The 18,458-nt window shown below is 53.9% G+C and overlaps 1 protein-coding gene and 1 long non-coding RNA gene across 4 annotated transcripts; one reads left to right on the forward strand and one right to left on the reverse strand.

The window, feature by feature from the left end:
- Positions 1–3,302: 3,302 nt before the first annotated feature.
- Positions 3,303–14,112, forward strand: LOC111144847 (RasGEF domain family member 1A). 2 transcript variants are annotated; one of them, XM_022499393.1, is made up of 12 exons: positions 3,303–3,500; positions 5,920–6,042; positions 7,913–8,050; positions 8,996–9,217; positions 9,828–9,902; positions 10,257–10,349; positions 10,823–10,925; positions 11,013–11,092; positions 11,863–12,054; positions 12,937–13,060; positions 13,539–13,611; positions 13,917–14,067. In XM_022499393.1, exons 1-12 carry the CDS (start codon positions 3,306–3,308, stop codon positions 13,939–13,941), a joined length of 1,443 nt encoding a protein of 480 aa, XP_022355101.1. In that variant the 5' UTR covers positions 3,303–3,305; the 3' UTR covers positions 13,942–14,067. The 2 variants fall into 2 exon arrangements, 1 of the variants encoding a protein (XP_022355101.1); XR_002640438.1 differs by having other exon boundaries at positions 12,937–13,611; positions 13,917–14,112.
- LOC111144851 lies at positions 12,084–17,993 on the reverse strand. Of its 2 annotated transcripts, XR_002640440.1 has the most exons (5): positions 17,804–17,993; positions 16,865–17,084; positions 15,208–15,384; positions 14,912–14,975; positions 12,084–12,998 (listed from the first exon to the last, which is right to left on the reverse strand). It is a non-coding gene; the product is annotated as an uncharacterized LOC111144851 (long non-coding RNA). The 2 variants fall into 2 exon arrangements; XR_002640439.1 differs by lacking the exon at positions 12,084–12,998 and having other exon boundaries at positions 14,329–14,975.
- Positions 17,994–18,458: the final 465 nt, after the last annotated feature.

The following is an 18,458-nucleotide window of genomic DNA, read 5'->3' on the forward strand; positions in this document are numbered from 1 at the left end:
GAGTGGCCAGGCCAAGCTCAGGATCAGGTCTCCTGGGCTGCCTTTGCGGCCATCCTGGCACTGCCACCATCTCGCTGTGTGATCCGGGCCGGTTACTTCATCCCTCTGTGCCTTGTCCTCATCTGCAGCATGTGGAGAATAATGGCTTTTGTGAGGGTTCTCATGAGGATTAACGAGATGATTCGGTACTAGCATTGGTTTCATTGACGGCTCGTGGACGTACTCCTTCTGAGCTTTGTTTCTTATTATGATAGAACTTTTGCTGTGACTCCCCTGCCCAAGACAGGAGCCCAGATCCTGGGGGCGCCACTCGGAGGGGTACTTCCTTGAGAAGGGGGCTGGTCGGGGACAATGACACACAGGAGTATGGCCACGGATGGCAGTTCCTGCTCTGCTGGGAAGGGAGAGGAGGACGCCATGTGCAAGAACAGAGGGGGTCAGGTGGGGCGGCCAGCGGAAATGCCGGGCAGGTAGAGGGCTTGGCGGGGGTTGTCCTCATCCCCACTCAATGGCTGTGGAAATTGAGGCGGGTTAGACTTGGCCAGGGGCAAGGAGCTGGCTGTTGCAGAGTGGGATTCAAACCTGAGGGTGCTCTCTTTGCCCACTTGGTGCTGCACCTGGAGACCCCTCAGTGCTCATGGCTGGGGTGGGGGCTCTGTTAGGGGCTGAGTGGCCCCCGGGACCCCTGAGCTCAGGGAGAGAGGAGTACATGTAGGCAGGGAGCATCCCCGGTCGGTCCCTGGGCAGGGGAGATGCGGGGGTGGACCCTATAGCTCCCTGCTGTCTGAGTGGGTTCCAGACCCTTGCTTCAAAGCCTGCCTTCTCAGGGGACCCGTGGTGGTGGCTGTGGCTCCATCCACAGGCCCAGCCCTGGGCTTCAGACTCTCTAGCGTGGCTTTATAAAAAGGGCTGATTTCCAAACTCAGCCTCTTTGCAGTAAAGAAAACGAGGTTATTTTAAAAATGACAAAATGAATGTACCATTTAGACAAGTTACCAAATAGCTTACAAATGTATAGAATGGAAAGTGAAAGTCTCCTTCTCCAGCTCCTTTGCAGTAAACTCTATAACTGGTCTGTGGTGGTGGACGGCCACGTGTTTCTGTGTGTTTATGTAAACTCATGTTGATGTCATTGAAAAATGGGCAATCCAGGATCTCATGCAGTTGGGAAGTTCAGTTATGGGGTCCTGAGCCCAGCTGCTGAAGGAAGGACCACCACCCCAAGCCAAAGGGATGGGCCTTTCCTGGTAGCTCCTTCTGTGGCTTGCTGGTCTGGTCTGGTCTGGTCTGGGTGTGGGTGGGGTGCCCTGGAGGACTGAGACCCCCGTGAGGCTGAGGATCCTTGGGGGAGGAGCAGGGTGAGGACTCCTGGGCCATGGGCAGGGGGCTGCCTAAGACACATGGATTTGGGCAGCCTCAGGAGCCCCCGCAGATGGCTTGCTAAGACAGATCAAGGACCGGGCCTGCGTTTCTGACTTGGCGGGTCTGGGGCAGGGCCTGAGAATGTGCATTCTGATGTGTGTTGAGGGGTGTGTTCCGTGAGTCTGAAGCCGTGTCCCCAGGTGGGGCAGCTGAGCCTAGGGACCAAGAGTATTTCAATCCCTCGGGCTTTCCTTGAGCTCTTACTCTCCTTCCAGAAGATTTTTTGGGAACTCTAAGGCACCCTTCAGGTGTTTGGCCTTAGCCTACGTTATTTGGGCCGAGTGCCCTTTTTCCCATGTGAAGCTCGGCTGATGGGCTGTAGGCTGGGAGTCGGATCTCATTGTGTGGACCTTGGAGTGCACTGGCCCTGGGCTGTATCATGACAAACATAATCATGACTACCGTTTGCTCGCACAGTGGGGAAACTGAGGCCACATTGGCTCAGAAGCTTGCCCCGGTTTGGGTCAGAAAGCAGGCCAGGGCTGGAGAAGCAGCTGCAGCAGCGGCGGCGGTGAGCGCTGGGAAGCCCACGGAGGGTGTATGGGGAGGCAACCTCCAGCGCTCTGGAGGTGGGGCCGCGTAGCTGCCTGGAGAGGTGGGGGCCGGGCGGTGGGCCTGCTGGCTGGTGTTCATCAGACATGGGAGCCAGCACAGGAAGGTGCCCGTTCGTCCACTCCTGCTCTCTACGCGGGGTGAGGGTGGGACAAGCCAGTAGCACAGGCCGCTGAGCTGCAGGAGGGAGAGAACTCATGGGGCACCAGCTTTTGAGGCCTTGTGGCCAGTGTGCCTCACTGATCCCCACGCGGCACCTCCCAGGCACAGCTGCCCTGGGCAATGGGAAACTGAGGCCCAAGAGGGCTGCAGACTCTCCTAGGCCTCAGGAAGACTTCCCCTACAGGCTCTATTGCAGTGGGAGGTGGGCACCCTCATCCTCCTGGTCATGCCAGGCCACTGTGGGTGGCCCCAGCTTGGGGGGCCACTGAGCAACCCCCAGGCTGCTATCTGACACATATATCTAATAGGGGTTTCAAATTCAGCATGTCGAAAAGCAAGTTCCAGGTCTTTCCCCAGAACCTGCCCTCATGTTCTTCCCCATGCTGGTCAGTCACTCAGGCCCAAGGCCATCCTTCATAGCATCCAGTGTCAACCCTGCTCTCCTCCTCTGCTACCACCTGACCTGAGCAGTCTCTTCCTGGAATACGGCAAAACCCACCAATTGGTTTTCAGATCCCTCCCTCACTGGGTCTCCACATAACAGAAATAGTGACCTTCACCCTGAGTCAGTTCGTTGTTGTGCTCAGAGTCGCCCTGTGTCCTGTTTCACTCAGAGGAAGAGCACATGGCCCCCTAGTCTCCGGTTGTGCATAGTCTGGTTTGTTTCTCCTCAGACTGTTCTCCCTACTTCTTCCCTTCAACATACACTGGCCTCAGGATCTTGGCACCTACTATCCCTTTTGCCTAGAATGTTCCTTTCTTATTGTAGGATGCTGCATGACTAACACCGTCAGTCTAATGGTACCTAACCTGAGACTGCCTTGACCACCCCTACATTGCTTCATGTTCTCCTCCGTAGTTTCTCTTCTTCCACTAGAATGTAACCCCAGGAAGCAGCGTTCTGTGTGTCTAGGCTCCAGCAGTGAGGCCTGGTATGCACAGAGCAGGTGTTGGAGAAACATTTATCAGACCAGTGGCTGGAGGGCTGCCAAAGAGCCTGTCTGCCCACCCGAGCTGAACTCTATTATCCACCCTTGGGTGGGGTGCCGCTCCTGGCCCTGCTGGGGCTTGCACTGTGCCCCTGCACACACTCAGGATGCAGACTGACCTGGGAGGAGGAGGGCCTAGTGGCTGGGCCTGTGATACCTTTTTCTTTTTCCCAGGAAACTATGCCCCAGACATCCGTTGTCTTCTCCAGCATACTTGGGCCCAGCTGTAGTGGACAGGTGCAGCCCGGCATGGGGGAGCGAGGAAGTGGGGCCAGCAGCTCAGGGGACCTCGTCTTCCAAGAAGGACGCCTCATCTCTGGATCCCTGGAGGCCTTGATGGAGCACCTGGTCCCCACAGTGGACTATTACCCGGATGTGAGTGTTTAGGCCCTGGAGGTGGGTGGGACTGCTGGGGGGCCACCAAGGTTCTAGGAGAGGTTGCTTCTGGGATGGGGAGGGAGCCCCAGACAGAGCAGGGGAGGGGCAGGCATCAGGGATCCTCAGCCCCCCTGCCCCTAGCCTAGGGGAGAGGAACCTGCAGTGACTTCCCTGCTGAACCTGGGCAGCTGGGAGAGGGCTTTGATGGCACAAGGAAGCAGATACATAAGGGGGTGGGACAGGGACCTGAACTCTGGACAGGGTCCTCAGGTAGGAAGAGGAGTCTCAGGGATAAGGCTGGTTATCTTGGGATCCTGTTAAGAGTCCGCACAGCATGTGTCCTGTCCCTGAGCTGGGAAGTTTGTTTTGTGCAAGAACTGCCATAGTCCAGAAAGAGGGGAGACAGCCCTGCCATGCCTGGCCAGCATGCAGACCCCAAAGCACATGCGTGCATGGGTAGGACTGACCTTCAGCAGCAACTCAAATCCTCCCTCTTCACTTCAAGATGTCATCGGTACATTCTTAGAACAGAGAGAAAGAGTTCTCTTTGTGGCTTCCCTTTTGCCTCAGACAGGGGGCATCTCTTAGCAGCAGTGGTGTTGGGCCTGCCTGCTCCCTTTGGAGGGTCAAGCTGCAAAGGCTGCCTGCCGCCTCCCTCCTGAGGGCAGAACTGTGCTCACTGGCCTTGGCAAGTCAGACACTGTTGCCTGGGAGGTTGGGGAGGGAGTGTCCCCCCTCCACTCTCCAGCTTGTATCTAATGGTGCTGGAGCCAACTCTGCTTCCAGGTGTTCCTGTCCCACGCCCCCAACATGTCACGCCTCCCACCTCTCTCCAGGGGTTCTGTCCACTCCATCCCACTTGAAAACCCTCCCAGAGCTAGACGGGGCTGGTATTGGTGGTGCAGACCTGGCAGCTGAGGGCCAGGTGGCAGGGCCAGGAGAGAGGCCTTGAGGCTCTGAAGAAGCCTGGGGCAGGGTACCAACCTCCCAGGGGCTGGCCCCTCCAACCCCAGCTCTGCTGTCACCCAAACACTCTGTCCTGGGGTCACAGCCTGCTTCCCAGGAGACTGTAAAGGGGTGGTGGAGCAAAAGGGTAGGGGTGGGGAGCCCAGCGGGGTGCCAGCTCGTCTGCCAAGTTCCTGGATTTCCCCTAGCCTTCCCCGGCTGCCTCTGCCCCATGTATGTGTGCAGCTGGGGATGCGAGCACGCCAGCAGATCTGTGTGCTCCTCGGAAATGCAGGGCTCCTCCCTGTGTGCCCTTCTTGCCTTGGCTAAGAACTCCCAGGTGTGATGTTTGGGTGACTATCATCACACGTCTGAGCCATCTGTTTGGGAGGGGGCCACTGACGAGCTGGGATCTCTGAGCACCCACGCCGCACAGCCTGGGGACAGGACATGCGATGTGTTGTGTATAGGGGGGAGGTTAGAGGAACCTCTGCTGTTCCCAGGAGAGTTTTCTCCAGCGGCCTCTGAAGGCTGCATGAGGGCCTGAGCTTCTGAGTCCCGAGTCTTGTTCCACAAGACCTGTGCTCTCAGCAAACATGGCCCAGCCTGCTTTGGACTGTCATGAAGAAGACCTGTCCCTTTGGGCCCAGAGTGGGGGTGAAGGGTGGCAGGCCCCCCAGCCTGCAGCAGCCATGTAGGGGTAGACTCCCCAGGAGAGTTCCAAGAAGCTTCTCTCCTCCCAAGTCCAACCTGTCTGTAGGCCGGGCCGATGTGGAGCCCCAGCTCACAGGTGCTGACTGGTGTCAGACAAAATGCTTCAGAAAACCCTGGGCCCTGCTCCCTTTTAGTTCAGATCATGAGGACCCCTCAGAACGTGTATTACATGGCCCAGTGACAAGGGCACAGGATGTGGGACAGAGGAGTCTTGGTGTGCCAGGGGGAGATAAGGTCCACAGTTCGGTTAGTGACAGTCCCCTATTGCTGGGTGCCGGCTCCAAGATGGCCCACCCTTCCCCCGACTGGCAAGGTCAGTGACAATCTGGAGAATGCACGCTTGGAGCCTGGCCCTGGGAGCAGTGTGGACTGGGCTATAGGCTCACACAGGTTGGGAGAATCCCACCAACATCCAAGCTTGGGTGTTCTCTCCCATCGTGGGGTAGGACAGAGGGTGGGGTAAAATCTTAGAGCAGGGCTGCTGGGGGCTGAGCTTGTCAGGGGAAGCCTCCAGGAAGTGGGATTTGATCTGTGCCTTGCCAGGGTTGGGGTTGGGGGGGGGCAGGACTTGGGTAGCAGTGAGAGAAAAGGAAGGGGATTCAAGGTGCAGTGAACTACGCAGGGGAAGGCGTGGCTGCAGGCTGGTGCTGCTGGGCCTGGGAGGTGGCGGGACAGGCTCTGACCATACTTGGGTGGCGGGGGGGTCACACCAGGCCTGACCTAGTCTTCATTCTCTCTCCTTGTCTCTTTTCTTTAGAGGACATACATCTTTACATTTCTCTTGAGCTCCCGGGTCTTCATCCCTCCTCATGACCTGCTGGCCCGTGTGGGGCAGATCTGTCTGGAGCAGAGGCAACAGCTGGAGACAGGGTCTGAGAAGGTAACGGGTGCTGATGGGGGCTACCTGTCTCTGTGCCCCCAGCTCCCACCTTGCTCACACTTGGGAGAGAAGCGTGTTCGGAGCCAGCTGGCAGGACAGGTCTGGCTGAGCCCAGCTGAGGGCCTTCCCGATCTGGGCAAGGTTGGCTTGTGTCTGGCCCCCTTGGCATCCCTTGGCACCCCAGGGCTTGGCTCACCATGGGGCATAGGGAGCACACAGAGCCAAGCACTCTTTATGGGATGCGGAAAGTAACTGTACCTGGGGGGCACTCACACCTCTTTCCAGGAAAGGGCCATAGCCAAACAGCGTGCCAGGAATCCTGGTCAGCGTCGGGCCTCCCCCAGCTGGTAGAAAAGCCATGCTCTGTGGGTGGATGTCAGTTGGTAGCACTCTCAGGCTGACTCCTGCTCACAGTGGTTTCAATGACTTCAATAGGGCTCTTTGCCCCTGTTGTCTCTTCTGAGGCAGGCTTTGGGTGGCCAGGATAGCTGAGGCATGTGCTTCAGAGGAGGCTTTTAGAAGCCCAGTCTGGTGCAGGAGACGGGGTGGTAGGCATGCAGCCCAAGAACCGGCAGGGCCAAGTCTGGCCTGCAGCAGAGCACATCCTGCCCCCATTTGCTGATGACTTTGTCCTCTACCTTCCCTCCACCAGGACAGGCCTCCTGTCCTTGTGGGTTTGCAGCACAGGCCTCTGAACTGTCTCATTAGAGGAGGCCGTCCCAGGGTGCAAAAAGACAGGCACTGATCGCACAGGATTAGGAAAGGCTCCTGGAGAGACAGGTGGAAATAAGGCCAAGTGGGGTGGGCGGGGAGAGGAAATTATAGGCGTTAGATCAGTGTGGGGACAGTAGAAGTGTGAGAGGAGCCTGGGGTGAGCCTGCCAGTTCATGGTGACATGCACTGCAGGGCCACTGAGTTCAAGGCTCTAGCTCCTGAGTGTGGGGTGCTGTGGTCATCTGGGGGAAGTGTCCTCAAGGCCTCCTGGATGCCAGAAGCACTGGGCTCTGGAGAGGAGGACTGGCTGCAGGGAGTGAGGTGGCCAGCTGGGAGAGGCTCTGGAGGGCATGAGACGCCATTGCCAGGGAACCAGGTGGGTATGTGGCCAGGATCAGGCAGGCTGGATGCAGCTCAGCAGGGGTGGGGCAGGTGTGGGCAAAAAGATGTGGGGGATGAGTTGCTAGAGGCCCACAGGGCCGCAAGAACCATCCAGGTCGGGCAAGTACAGGCAGGCAAGGAGCTGGTCAGTGCTGAGGAGGAACCATGGTGGGCACAGAAGGGGTGTGGGCACATGTGGTCATTACAGTGGGACAGTGTGGGGCTGGGCACTGAGGACCAGCTGGGACAGCCCCAAGCCTTTGGGACACCCACCTCAGGCCTTACATGTGTGGACCCAGGGCAACAGCAGGGGGCCCGCCCATCTTTAATGACATCTAGTCAGGAGAGAGATGCCTCTGAGTGTCTACGCCCCTTCCTAGCACTTGTTAACCTGCTTTTAACTGAGAGCGGACAAGCGAGAGACTCTCGTTTTTAATAATTTTACTTGGTTCTTGTTGTTGTTTTAAATGGGTAACTTCTAATTATAGCAAAGGAAACTAGTTTACCATGTCATGGAGAAAGGACAAATTTTTTTGAAAATGGATTTATTTAAGTGAAAGAGAGCTGAACTAAGGGGAATATGAAACAGCAGTTTTAAGAAAACCATAGGTGGACAGGGTGGGGGATGCCCTGCCTAACAACCTCACCCCAATGCAGGGGAGGGCAGGTCATGCAGGCGGTAATTGGGGGTGGGGGGAGATGGGGAGGTTTGTATCACTTGTCATCTTCTTGCCTGCTCTGGGAGGTGACTTTACTCTATGTCCCGCTGCCCCAGGCCAAGCTGAAGTCCTTCTCAGCCAAGATTGTACAGCTGTTAAAGGAGTGGACAGAGGCTTTCCCCTATGACTTCCAGGATGAGAAGGCCATGGCCGAACTGAAAGCCATCACCCACCGGGTCACACAGTGTGATGAGGTGAGGTCTTCCTTGGACTCTGGCAGATCTTCTTGGGTATATGATTGGGGGAGGGGGCTTACCCTCACAGAAGGGTGGGTCTTCAGGGACAGCTCTGTATGTGGTCTTCTGTGCTGTCACTGTTCCAAGATGACTGCTGGGTGGCTCTATTTGTGTCCGTCCTCACAAGATGTTCTGGGTTTGGGGTGGGTGCAGTGGGAACCTAGTAAGAGGTTCTAAGAGCCTGTCTGCATTTATGGCCCCCAGCTCACTCCTGGCCTTCTGTGGAGACAGGAAACCTGGGAGGTGCTCTCTGTGCTCAGCAGCTTCTGTCTGGCTGGAGGGCCTGGAAAGCCCAAGGGAGAACTCTGGGCATGGCCAGGGCTGCTCCCGCCCAGGGACTGAAGGTTCCTAGTCATGGAGGAAGCTCTTCCAGATGCTCTCTTCCCTGCTGTGCCCCCGCTCACCCCCTCTGCTGTGGGAAGGCCAAAAGTAGTAGCTCAGGTGGATGCCCCTGGGAAAGCCATGGCTTTCAGACCCAGAGGCCCACCCCACAGGCTAGCTGGCTGAGCCACCCTCCAGGATAAGAGGAGCTCATGCTGTATTTCATTCTGTCCTGAAAGGCCCAAATGCTCATGGCAGGTTTGAGTAGGGACGTGGGTTCAAAGTTAGGCATATCAGGGTGCCTGGGTGGCTCAGCAGGTTAAGCATTAGTCTTTGGTGCAGGTCATGATCCCAGGGTCCTGGGATGGAGCCTCACATTGGGTTCCCTGCACAGCAGGAAGCCTGCTTCTCCCGCTCCCACTCCCTGTTCTCTCTCTGTGTCTCTGTTAAATAAATGGATAAAATCTTTAAAAAATCTTAAAAAAAAGTTAGGTGTATCCTTAGAGAGGAGATGGGTTCCTTGGGAGAGATGGTGGTCTTCCCAGCCCACATCAGCACCTTCACTGTCCCCTCCCCCCACAGGAGAATGGCACAGTGAAGAAGGCCATTGCCCAAATGACACAGAGCCTGCTGCTGTCCCTGGCTGCCCGAAACCAGCTTCAGGAGCTGCGGGAGAAGCTCCGCTCACCAGCCATGGACAAAGGGTCTGTCCTCAAGGCTAAGCCGCCAGCCACTCAGAAGGACATCCTGGGCGTGTGCTGTGACCCTCTGGTGCTGGCCCAGCAGCTGACTCACATTGAGCTGGTCAGTGCTGCAGTGGGGCCCTGCCTGGGGCGGGGGTGTATTCACCAATGCTCACTCAAGGCCCCTGGACTCCCCCAGCATCTTTTTGAAAACAGTGCTGCAGGGCCTCCACTGCTGGTCAGACTGGGTGTTGGGTGAAGTTTACTTGCTAGGTCCAACCACTGCTTCTGGGTCCCCAGGATCCCAGCAACCCTGTACAGGGGCCCCAGGATGGAGGACTGGCCCAGGAGGTGAAGGGATTGTTGGCGGGGGGGAGCCAGTTTCCCCCACCCTGTCCCCTCATCTTGCCTATGCTGTGTGCTGGGAAGGTACCCTGCACCTTTCAGCCACTGCCCCAAGGCTTCCGCCTCACTCACATGAAGCCCTGTTTCCTCCCCTCTCAGGGCAGTGTCTTTCAGACCCCCATGTGTGTGTGTGTGGCGGGGTACATTTGGTGGGGAGAAGCCGGCAGGGCCTACCCACTGGCTGGGTGCCGTGATCAAGGAGGGCCATGGCACACACCTGCAAGGTCCTGACTGCTTCTCTGAACGTGGTCTATACCTTGACTGTGGGGCCTGTGCAAGAATGGCACGCTTGTCACTCTCCTGTGCTGTCTCCTTGCCCATCCTAGGAGAGGGTCAGCAGCATTCACCCTGAGGACCTGATGCAGATTGTCAGCCACATGGACTCTCGGGACAAGCACAGGGTGAGGGGCTGCTGTGGGCTCTGGGGTGGCCTTAGGGTGGGCCTGGTATCTGTATATACCCCGTGCAGGGAAGGGCAGTCTCACAACCAAGTGGATATGGGTCTGGCCTGGTGCCTGCCCCAGGGGGTCAGCAGACAGCAGTGCAGGGTGATACACACTAGAAGGGGGCCACTGCTCCCAGGAGCCCGAGGAGGGGGGCATCCTGGGAGACCTGGACCTGTCCAGTTGTCTACACCCCACCGTCACCTTCTGTCTCTTTTGGCCATGGCTCCTGCTCATTTCTGGGGGGTAGGACTAGGGCAGCACCTGCTGGCAGGGTCCTCAGGCTCCCTGTGACCTGCTGTGTTCCTCCAGTGCCGAGGGGACCTGACCAAGACCTATAGCCTGGAGGCCTATGACAACTGGTTCAACTGCCTTAGCATGCTAGTGGCCACCGAGGTGTGCCGGGTAAGCGCTGCATGGCCCCTGTGGGTGGGGTGGCACTGTTACTTCTCCGAACCCACGGGGCTGCCTGAGGCTCTGACTTCTGTATCCCTCAGATGATGAAAGTGGAGACTGAAGCCTCCATTGCCAGGCCCACCAACATCCCTGTTACCCCGTCCCCAACCCCCCCACCCCCCGGCCTCTGGCCACTCTCACAGTGATTGTGAGACAGCTGTCCATGGAGTGCACCAGCATGGTCTTTGAGTTCATCTGGGGCCCCCCTATCCTCTCGAACTGCTTTCCTGCCCCTCTGCCCAACATCGAAAATGCCACAGCTGCATTCCTACCTCTGCAGCTCATGAGCACCTCCCCAGCCCTGGGTTGGGAGAGCTCTGAGGGCCCAGAGTAGCTCCTCTCCAGGCTGCCATTCAGGGGCGGGTGGTGGAGGGGACGCTCCTGTGGTGGGCTCACCCTGAGGCTGGCTGGCTGCTCTCAAGGTGGTGAAGAAGAAGCACCGGACCCGCATGCTGGAGTTCTTTATTGATGTGGCCCGGGAGTGCTTCAACATCGGGAATTTCAACTCCATGATGGCCATCATCTGTGAGTGTCCAGGCCCCAGGGGCTTCCTGTCCAGCTTCTGCATGGCCTGCCTACCCCCGCCCTGACCCTACCTGCTGTTCCCTGCAGCTGGCATGAACCTCAGTCCTGTGGCGAGGCTGAAGAAAACGTGGTCCAAAGTCAAGACAGCCAAGTTTGACGTCTTAGAGGTAGGCACCTCAGCCTCATCCTGCATTGGCCTGCAGAGGGGTGGACCTACATCATGCTCTGCCCCCTTGCTCAAAACCCACTGAGCACAGTGCCATCTGGTGTAGGGGGGCATGTTGAGCTGGCCTGGCTGCTCTAGGAGGTAGGTAGCTGAAGCCCTCCTTGGCCCTTGGGACTTTAGTCAGCACTGGCATGGCCTAAAGCAAGTTCTGGAGAGTGTTTAGGAAATAGTTTGACAAAAGTGTGCCCATGAGCCCTGTGCTGGGTGATGTTAAGCTGACTGGCCTTTTCCTGGCTTGAATTCCTATGGTCCTGGATCACCTGGGTGGCCCAAGAGTAGACAGGCAGGTTCACTTATAGCCTTCCCCGATTTCTGATCACAGAAGCCACTTTCTGTAACTGTCTCGTGGAAGTTGTCAGCTTTGGGAGGTGTTGGTCCAAGTAGAGGGACAAAGCAAGGTTTTGAAAGAAAGAAGGTGAGACTCAGGCTCAGAAGGGCAGGGGAGGGGTAGGGAAGAGGTGGGTATATGCGTGTGTTCGTGTGTGTGAACTGTGAGACTTCTCTAAAATTCTCCTGCTGATGCTTAGACTCAAACCCTGGACTGAGCCAGGTGCCCACTCCGAGAAAAGGGGCCTCTTCTGATGACCATCCAGGGCTGCCCAGTGGGGAAGGGCCTTCCCATCACTGTTTTCCACTCTGCAAAGGAGCATTCTGAGCAAGTCACAGGGGCAGGGAGAACACTGCCCACCCCGTCTTCCTGTCTGCCCACAGCACCACATGGACCCCTCCAGCAACTTCTGCAACTACCGTACCGCCCTGCAGGGGGCCACACAAAGGTCCCAGATGGCCAACAGCAGCCGAGAGAAGATTGTTATCCCTGTGTTCAACCTTTTTGTTAAGGACATTTACTTCTTGCACAAAATCCATACCAACCACCTTCCCAACGGGCATGTTAACTTCAAGGTGAGCTCAGCCCCCTTGTGATCCTCAGGGATGGGGGGGGCAGAATGTCCCACCACAAGGCAGGACAGACCCCTCAGTCTTATCCTAAGGCAGGCAGAATTTGTCTGTCCCACTAGAGCTGCAAGGCAGTGGCGCTATCAAAGAAAGGCCTTTAGGACTGAAAGCTCCAGGGTGGGTTGTGTGTGCTGTTTGTGAGGTACAAGGGTGTCCCTAATCCTTCTGGGAGGATGATCTGGTAATAAGGCTTGGAGCCACAGGGAATTTGTATTTACCCAGGACCCTGGTCCCAATACTGAGCTCAACAAGGAGACCGAGAAGGGGCTACTCCTGAGGGTTTGGGAGTGAGGAAAGCATTAGGCAAGAAGGGACTTGAGCAGGGCTCCTTGGAGGTAGCAGATTTCCAGATGGAAGCCAAGGGCAGAAAGCAGGACAAAAGTGATTGGGGAGGTGTAGGGGAAGTGGGGTTGTCCAGTGTTTATCTCACATAGGTAAGGGGTCGGAAGGGGTTAAGGATCCCTACACGGCCCCGAAGAGTGAGAGCATGGCATATTCTGGTTGGTGGTGCTCTTGCTGGGTGTGGCTGGCATATCTGCCTCAGCCTGGAGTTCCACATGGGGCCTTCTCAGGTCTTGCACAAGGGAGGCACAGACCCTGCAGCAGCCTGATGACCTAGGCGGAGGGCAGGACAGAGTGGTCTTGGGGTCACTTACCGGCTCTGATGTTGCATCAGGTGCTGCAGTGGCCACAAAGTCAGCTGAGTAGGGTCACTGTCCCATCTTGCTGGGATGCAGAATGAAACCAAAACCTATATCCCTTGCCCTAACGAAGGATTTCAAGCTTAAGGTGACCTATGAACATCTAGTTGGTCTTCTGTATCTTCAGAAATTTTGGGAGATCTCCAGACAGATCCATGAATTCATGACATGGACTCAGGTTGAGTGTCCCTTCGAGAAAGACAAGAAGATTCAGAATTACCTGCTCACGGCACCCATCTACAGCGAGGAAGGTGAGGCCCAGTGCTCTGTGGCAGCACACCCACCTCTCCACATGGTACATGTCACTCTGACTCCCCCACATCCCGAGCCTCTGCCCTCAGGCGGTTGCCCTGGGAAGCAGGCCTGATCACAGTCCCTATGCCACACAGGGGAAGCTCAGCCCATAGGGGTGAGTATATGAGGGTGGGCTGTGGGTGGACAACAGGATGAGGACAAGGAGAGATGGGGCTCTGGAAGCCACCCGAGAGAGCCAGAACAGGGTTAGGTTCATGCTACAGAACCAGGAAATTTCTCAGCCCCTAAGCAGGAAGCTGGCAGCTCTGATGGGGCCTGGAACTCCAGGCAATAGAGACCTGTGATAAGGCTCAGACCTGAGGTCACAGTCTTTGCCTGGGCCCAGCTGCTCCCCTAGAAAGGAAGGGATAACTGGTGTGGTAGGCAGACTGACTGCATGTGGACATGGGTTCTGAGGGGCTTTTCATCTCTCAGCTCTCTTCATCGCCTCCTTTGAAAGTGAAGGTCCTGAAAACCACATGGAAAAAGATAGCTGGAAGACTCTCAGGTAAGAGAGCCCCAGGGATAGGCCTGTGAGCCCTTGAGACCAGTACCATGCCTGGGTCTACATGAAGGGAGAGGACTGGGGAGCATGATGGACATGCCCTTCTGAAAGGCAGCCAGGGGTAACTCCACACAGGCTGCCAGTTGGTGGGAGGCTGAGGGCTTGGGTCTCAGTGTTCCTGACCTTTCCCCTGATGACTGGTTCTTAGAATCCAGGCCCTCCCCAAGTAGCGTGGCCTGCCCTCTGCCTGATCAGGGGAAGGGCCTGCCAACTGCCTCACCATTTCCTTGTGCCCTGCCTACCTCTAGGACCACTCTCCTTAACAGAGCCTGAAGGCATGGATGCAGCCTGCAGACGATGGAGGAAGCACACACGTGCACTGAGTTTGAATCTTGATCGATAAGGGTTGAGATGAGGAGGCCTCACTGGTTGGGGTCCATTTTGTATATAACTTTTATGGAAAAAAAAAAGTAATTATTTCATGCATCAACCTTTGGCACTTACAAGGTTTTCTTTCTTCCTTTTTTTTTTTTTTTTTTTTTGTCATTTATTTTAAAATAACAGGGCAGGGCCCTGATTCGGGAGGGGTGGGAAAGAGTATCATGGGAGATGGCATCCATGATAACATCTTATTCTAATGAAATGTAGATTTTTATTTTCTACTTTTGATTATTAACATCGTATGAAAAAATATTAAAAAAAAAAAACAAAAAAAAAACAACAACCCAACCAAAACCAATGTGAGCCCTGCCTGCTTGGACGCCCTTCCAGCCAGTGTCTCTGATGTCGGGGTTAGTGCCTTAGAGAGTACTGGAGGGCCGGTCTCCCACTCCATTCTTTTAGCCCTCAGGCAGCCAGTGCCGGGGAAATGCCAGGAAAGCTCTGCCCTGGGTGACAAGGCACCCGCTCTCAAAGCCTAGGCCAGAGAGGTTCCAGCAGGAAGGGCTTGGCTGGCCAGGGGGCTTCATTTGCATACTTCTAGAAGCAAACCTTGAGCACAGGCTTTCCAAAGTTTACATTTTCATTTTCCTTTATCAGGGATTTAGGGGGTTGGGGAGGGGCAGGGTGATACCGGGCAGCACATTTTCTGTTGGAATATGTCTGGCAAATTGTTCAACTACATTTTAGGAAAAGAGAAAATCTAAAATAATATCGGGGGGGAGGGTGTGATGGAATTGTCTGTTTTCCAGGCTGTGACAGGTACACTGAGCTGTAATAAAGAGAATACAAAGTAGACTTGAAGGATGGGGACATTTAAAGCAGTTCTTCAAAGTCCAGTACAAAGTGAAAAGAAACAACTCACAAATTGGTATTCTAGTGGACTGCCCTCTCCGTTCTTCTAGGTCAAGGGGCTCCTCTAAGGGAATCTGAAACAAAATTAGACCACACTGCTGGAGCCCACTCCCATAAAACTGCCCAGCATTTGGAGGTATTTTTCACACCCAAACTTGAGGAGTACATTCCATTTTCTGTCTTTCTGGCTGTGGGACGGCAAGTCCTGGTCCCTTAAAAGCCAGAGGTGGGCCATCCCCTCTGACTCTCTCTCCCTCCCTCACAGTGGGGCTTTCACTCTGCACAGGCAGATTTGGGGCTACGCACCTTTATTGCTCTCCACATGCCTGGCTTCCTCCCACAGGAGCCTGAAGCTGAGATGCTTGAGTGAGGATGGGGCAGTTAGCTGCTAATTCCCAAAGCTCCTAGGAGAGCCTGGAGATGTGGTGGTGAGGCCTCAGGAAGGGGTGGCTCCGCGATCCACTGCTGATGGCGCCCTCAGCCCTGGGTGGAGCAAGAATATTCACACTGTATTGTCACAGTGTTTTCGCACTTTTCTGACATTCTAGATAGTACATAGTGTATCTTGATAGTACATATTGCTTTATGTATTTGAGACAAAGGCTAAAAACTCGAGAATATATATTTGGAATACAATGTTAGAACACTTTCCATCTTGCGTTAAGGAGCTTTCATGTCAATGTGCGCTCCACTGGGTCATCAGTTCTAGTACCTACCTGATACAGTGTCTGTGTTTGCTACTTTATTTTCCCAGTTTGATACACACCCTATGATGTTTTGGTATTATGAGATGAACTCTGAGTACAAAGCTGTACCATAACGCAGGATGTCAGTTGTTGGTGTGACTGGACCTACTTGCATCAATAAAAAGAATATGTTGCTCCCCTTGCCTGCCTGCTCTCTGCGCGTAGCTGGCGAGGCCATCAGGAGGTGGCAGGAGGTGTGGGGATGTCTAGGTCCTCCATGGCCTTTCAAGGAATGAGCAAGGAATTCTCATCTACACAACACATTCTGACAAAGGGCTTTTCAAATAAATAATGCAAAATAAGACAAAGCATACAAGACGCATGTTCTAGTCTGCTTTCCTCAAACTGAGATCCAAAAGTGTATCACAAGCTGATTGTATCACATGGCCCTGTAAATTGGGAAATCTAACCTAAATAAGATTGTAAAGGCTCCTTTACTGCAGGACTGATCAGAACTGTCAGTGCCCATGGGCACTGGGTCTCTCCTGGGGCAAGGGAAGTTGGGGACACCTCTGGACATCTTTCTGCAGAACAGTCTGCAGAATGCAGTTCTAGATGGTGCTTTCTGTTGTGCTGAGTCACATTCAAGAACACTAATGAAAGGAATTTGTGGAAAGGGACACATCAGTCTGTGGAATTGAAAGAAGAGAACGGAGACATTAGACTGGAAGGCAAACCCTTACCCGTTCCTCCCCAGCCTGTCCCACAGCCACTCTGTCAACAATGCTCAGGCTGCACGAGCTCTACTCTACAGCTCATGAACCTCACCCTGCTCCCTTAGAGCTAACTCAGTGCATCTGTAAATGCGGTCAGTGTCCGTTATACCCACTGGACCAGCACTGCCCATCAGAAAACTCTTTGTGCTGGAGTGCTCTGTATCTGCACTGCTGCTGGTAACATACAGGTACTGAGCACTGAAGTGTGAAATGTGAAAATGCAACCGAGGAACGGAATTTCTAATTTTATTTAGGGTAAATAGCTAGTGGCCACCTTACTGGACAGAAGGTTAGGCTGGTGGAGCTTTGTCACCTGCTGCCCTTCCAGTGGCTTGTGGAGCGGACAGCGCACAAAAGGTGCTTAGGTGTTTATGGAGCAAAAGAGACATCTATGAGGATGCCTAAATGGGTTTTGGGTAAATGATAACATTTTTTAAGTCTTTATAATTCAATGGAATTCTTAATTTCCTGGTAAAGTTATTTTTGAAAGTTTCTACCTACCTCAGCTGAAGAAGGCGCAGCCCATCATTTGGTGTGTGCCTTTGCCATGGAGCTTGGGCTGGGAGTGGGTGCTGAGCTCACCAGGCTAGCTATGGTGCTGACATTCACCTGTGGGCGAGTCCCTCCAAGGCAGTGCTTCTCAAGTTGTGGCTATTTGACAGCAGTGTCAGCAGCGCTGGAAACTTGCTCGAACTCTTCTCAGGGCCCCACTGCAGGCTCGCTAAAAGGGAAACATGGGGGTGGGAAATTACCACGTTTTCGAAGCTCTCCTGCTGATCCTCATAGCCCACTTCTCCCAGGTGCAGTCAGCTTCGCAGGCACACTGAACCTCCTCTAAAACACTGTGGTCCTGCCCGCATGCACATTCTTCCAGAGTCTCCTTACAGCTTCCCTGGTGAACAGTGCTCTGTGCTCTGGGCCCTACCTGTTCTCTCACGTCATACCACTGGCATCTGTCTTACCCTTACTCTTGGCTTTCTGTGTAGGAGCCACTTGTGTAGCTGTGTGGCCAGCAACTAGCATGGTGTGCAGCTCCTAACACCACCATATGATGACTGAATGCTACCTTTCACTTCACACAGATATTTCAGGAACAAAAATCTATGTTACAGTTTCAGCTATGACAGGAAATAAGCTAAGGATCTCTCCTAAGGCCATAGAGACTTATATGACAAAACTAGATTATTTGTGAAATATATACCACTACACCTGTACATAAAGTATGTGTCATGTTCTCCAGGGAGGCAAGACAGGATAAGCATAAGAGCAAAGGAATCTGAAGCTGAACTATTTGGATTTGAGTCCTAGTTTCTTGTTCCAAGCTGGGTATCCTGGGAAATGTTTACCCTTTAAAGCCTCCATTTTCTCATAACTAAAAGGAAGTTACAATACTCTGTTTCATGGGGTTGTTGTAACGATACATGGCAGAAAGTGCAGTACCTGGTTCATCAGAAGCAGTCAGTGTTAGCTGGGAATTAGCAGCGGCACCCCTGATAAGATTGAACCCCACTTCTGCAGAAAGCAGAATCTCCTGGGAAAAGTAAAACAAAGAATTATAACTGATTTTCTCTAAGGAACAACTGAAGTCCTGGTCAATACAAATACAGTCCAACATTACCAATGATCCACTTAAAGTGTTAAATTTAACAGGTATATAAACATATATGGAAAAAATTCCCACAAATTTGGGATTCAAACTACTTTCTAAATGAAAAATCTACTACCCACATATAGGCTAGTAACCTTATATCATACCAACACAATTTCTCTTTTTATTCCCAGAAAGTAAGTCATGATACTGTGAAGAAGGTGAAGGGCTGCCATCCCTCCTTGCCCAATGATCTATCATAACATACCTTAAACTTAGGTATGGAACTTCAGCAACAATGTTGAGGAAACAGTGTTGTCAGGAATATAAGAAAATTGGGCACCTGGCTGGCTCAGCTGTTGGAGCATATGACTCTTGGTCTTGGGATTCTGAGTTTGAGCCCCACAGTGGGTGTAGAAATTACTTAAAAATAAAATCTTAAAAAAATGTATGAGAAAGTTAGGCACCTATTTCTGGCAGCATTAGACTAAGCGCTTGCCTGTGGAA

The sequence above is a fragment of the Enhydra lutris genome, unplaced genomic scaffold (genome assembly GCF_002288905.1).
Source record: "Enhydra lutris kenyoni isolate GAN:26980312 unplaced genomic scaffold, ASM228890v2 scaffoldscaffold12, whole genome shotgun sequence".
Taxonomy (NCBI): domain Eukaryota; kingdom Metazoa; phylum Chordata; class Mammalia; order Carnivora; family Mustelidae; genus Enhydra; species Enhydra lutris.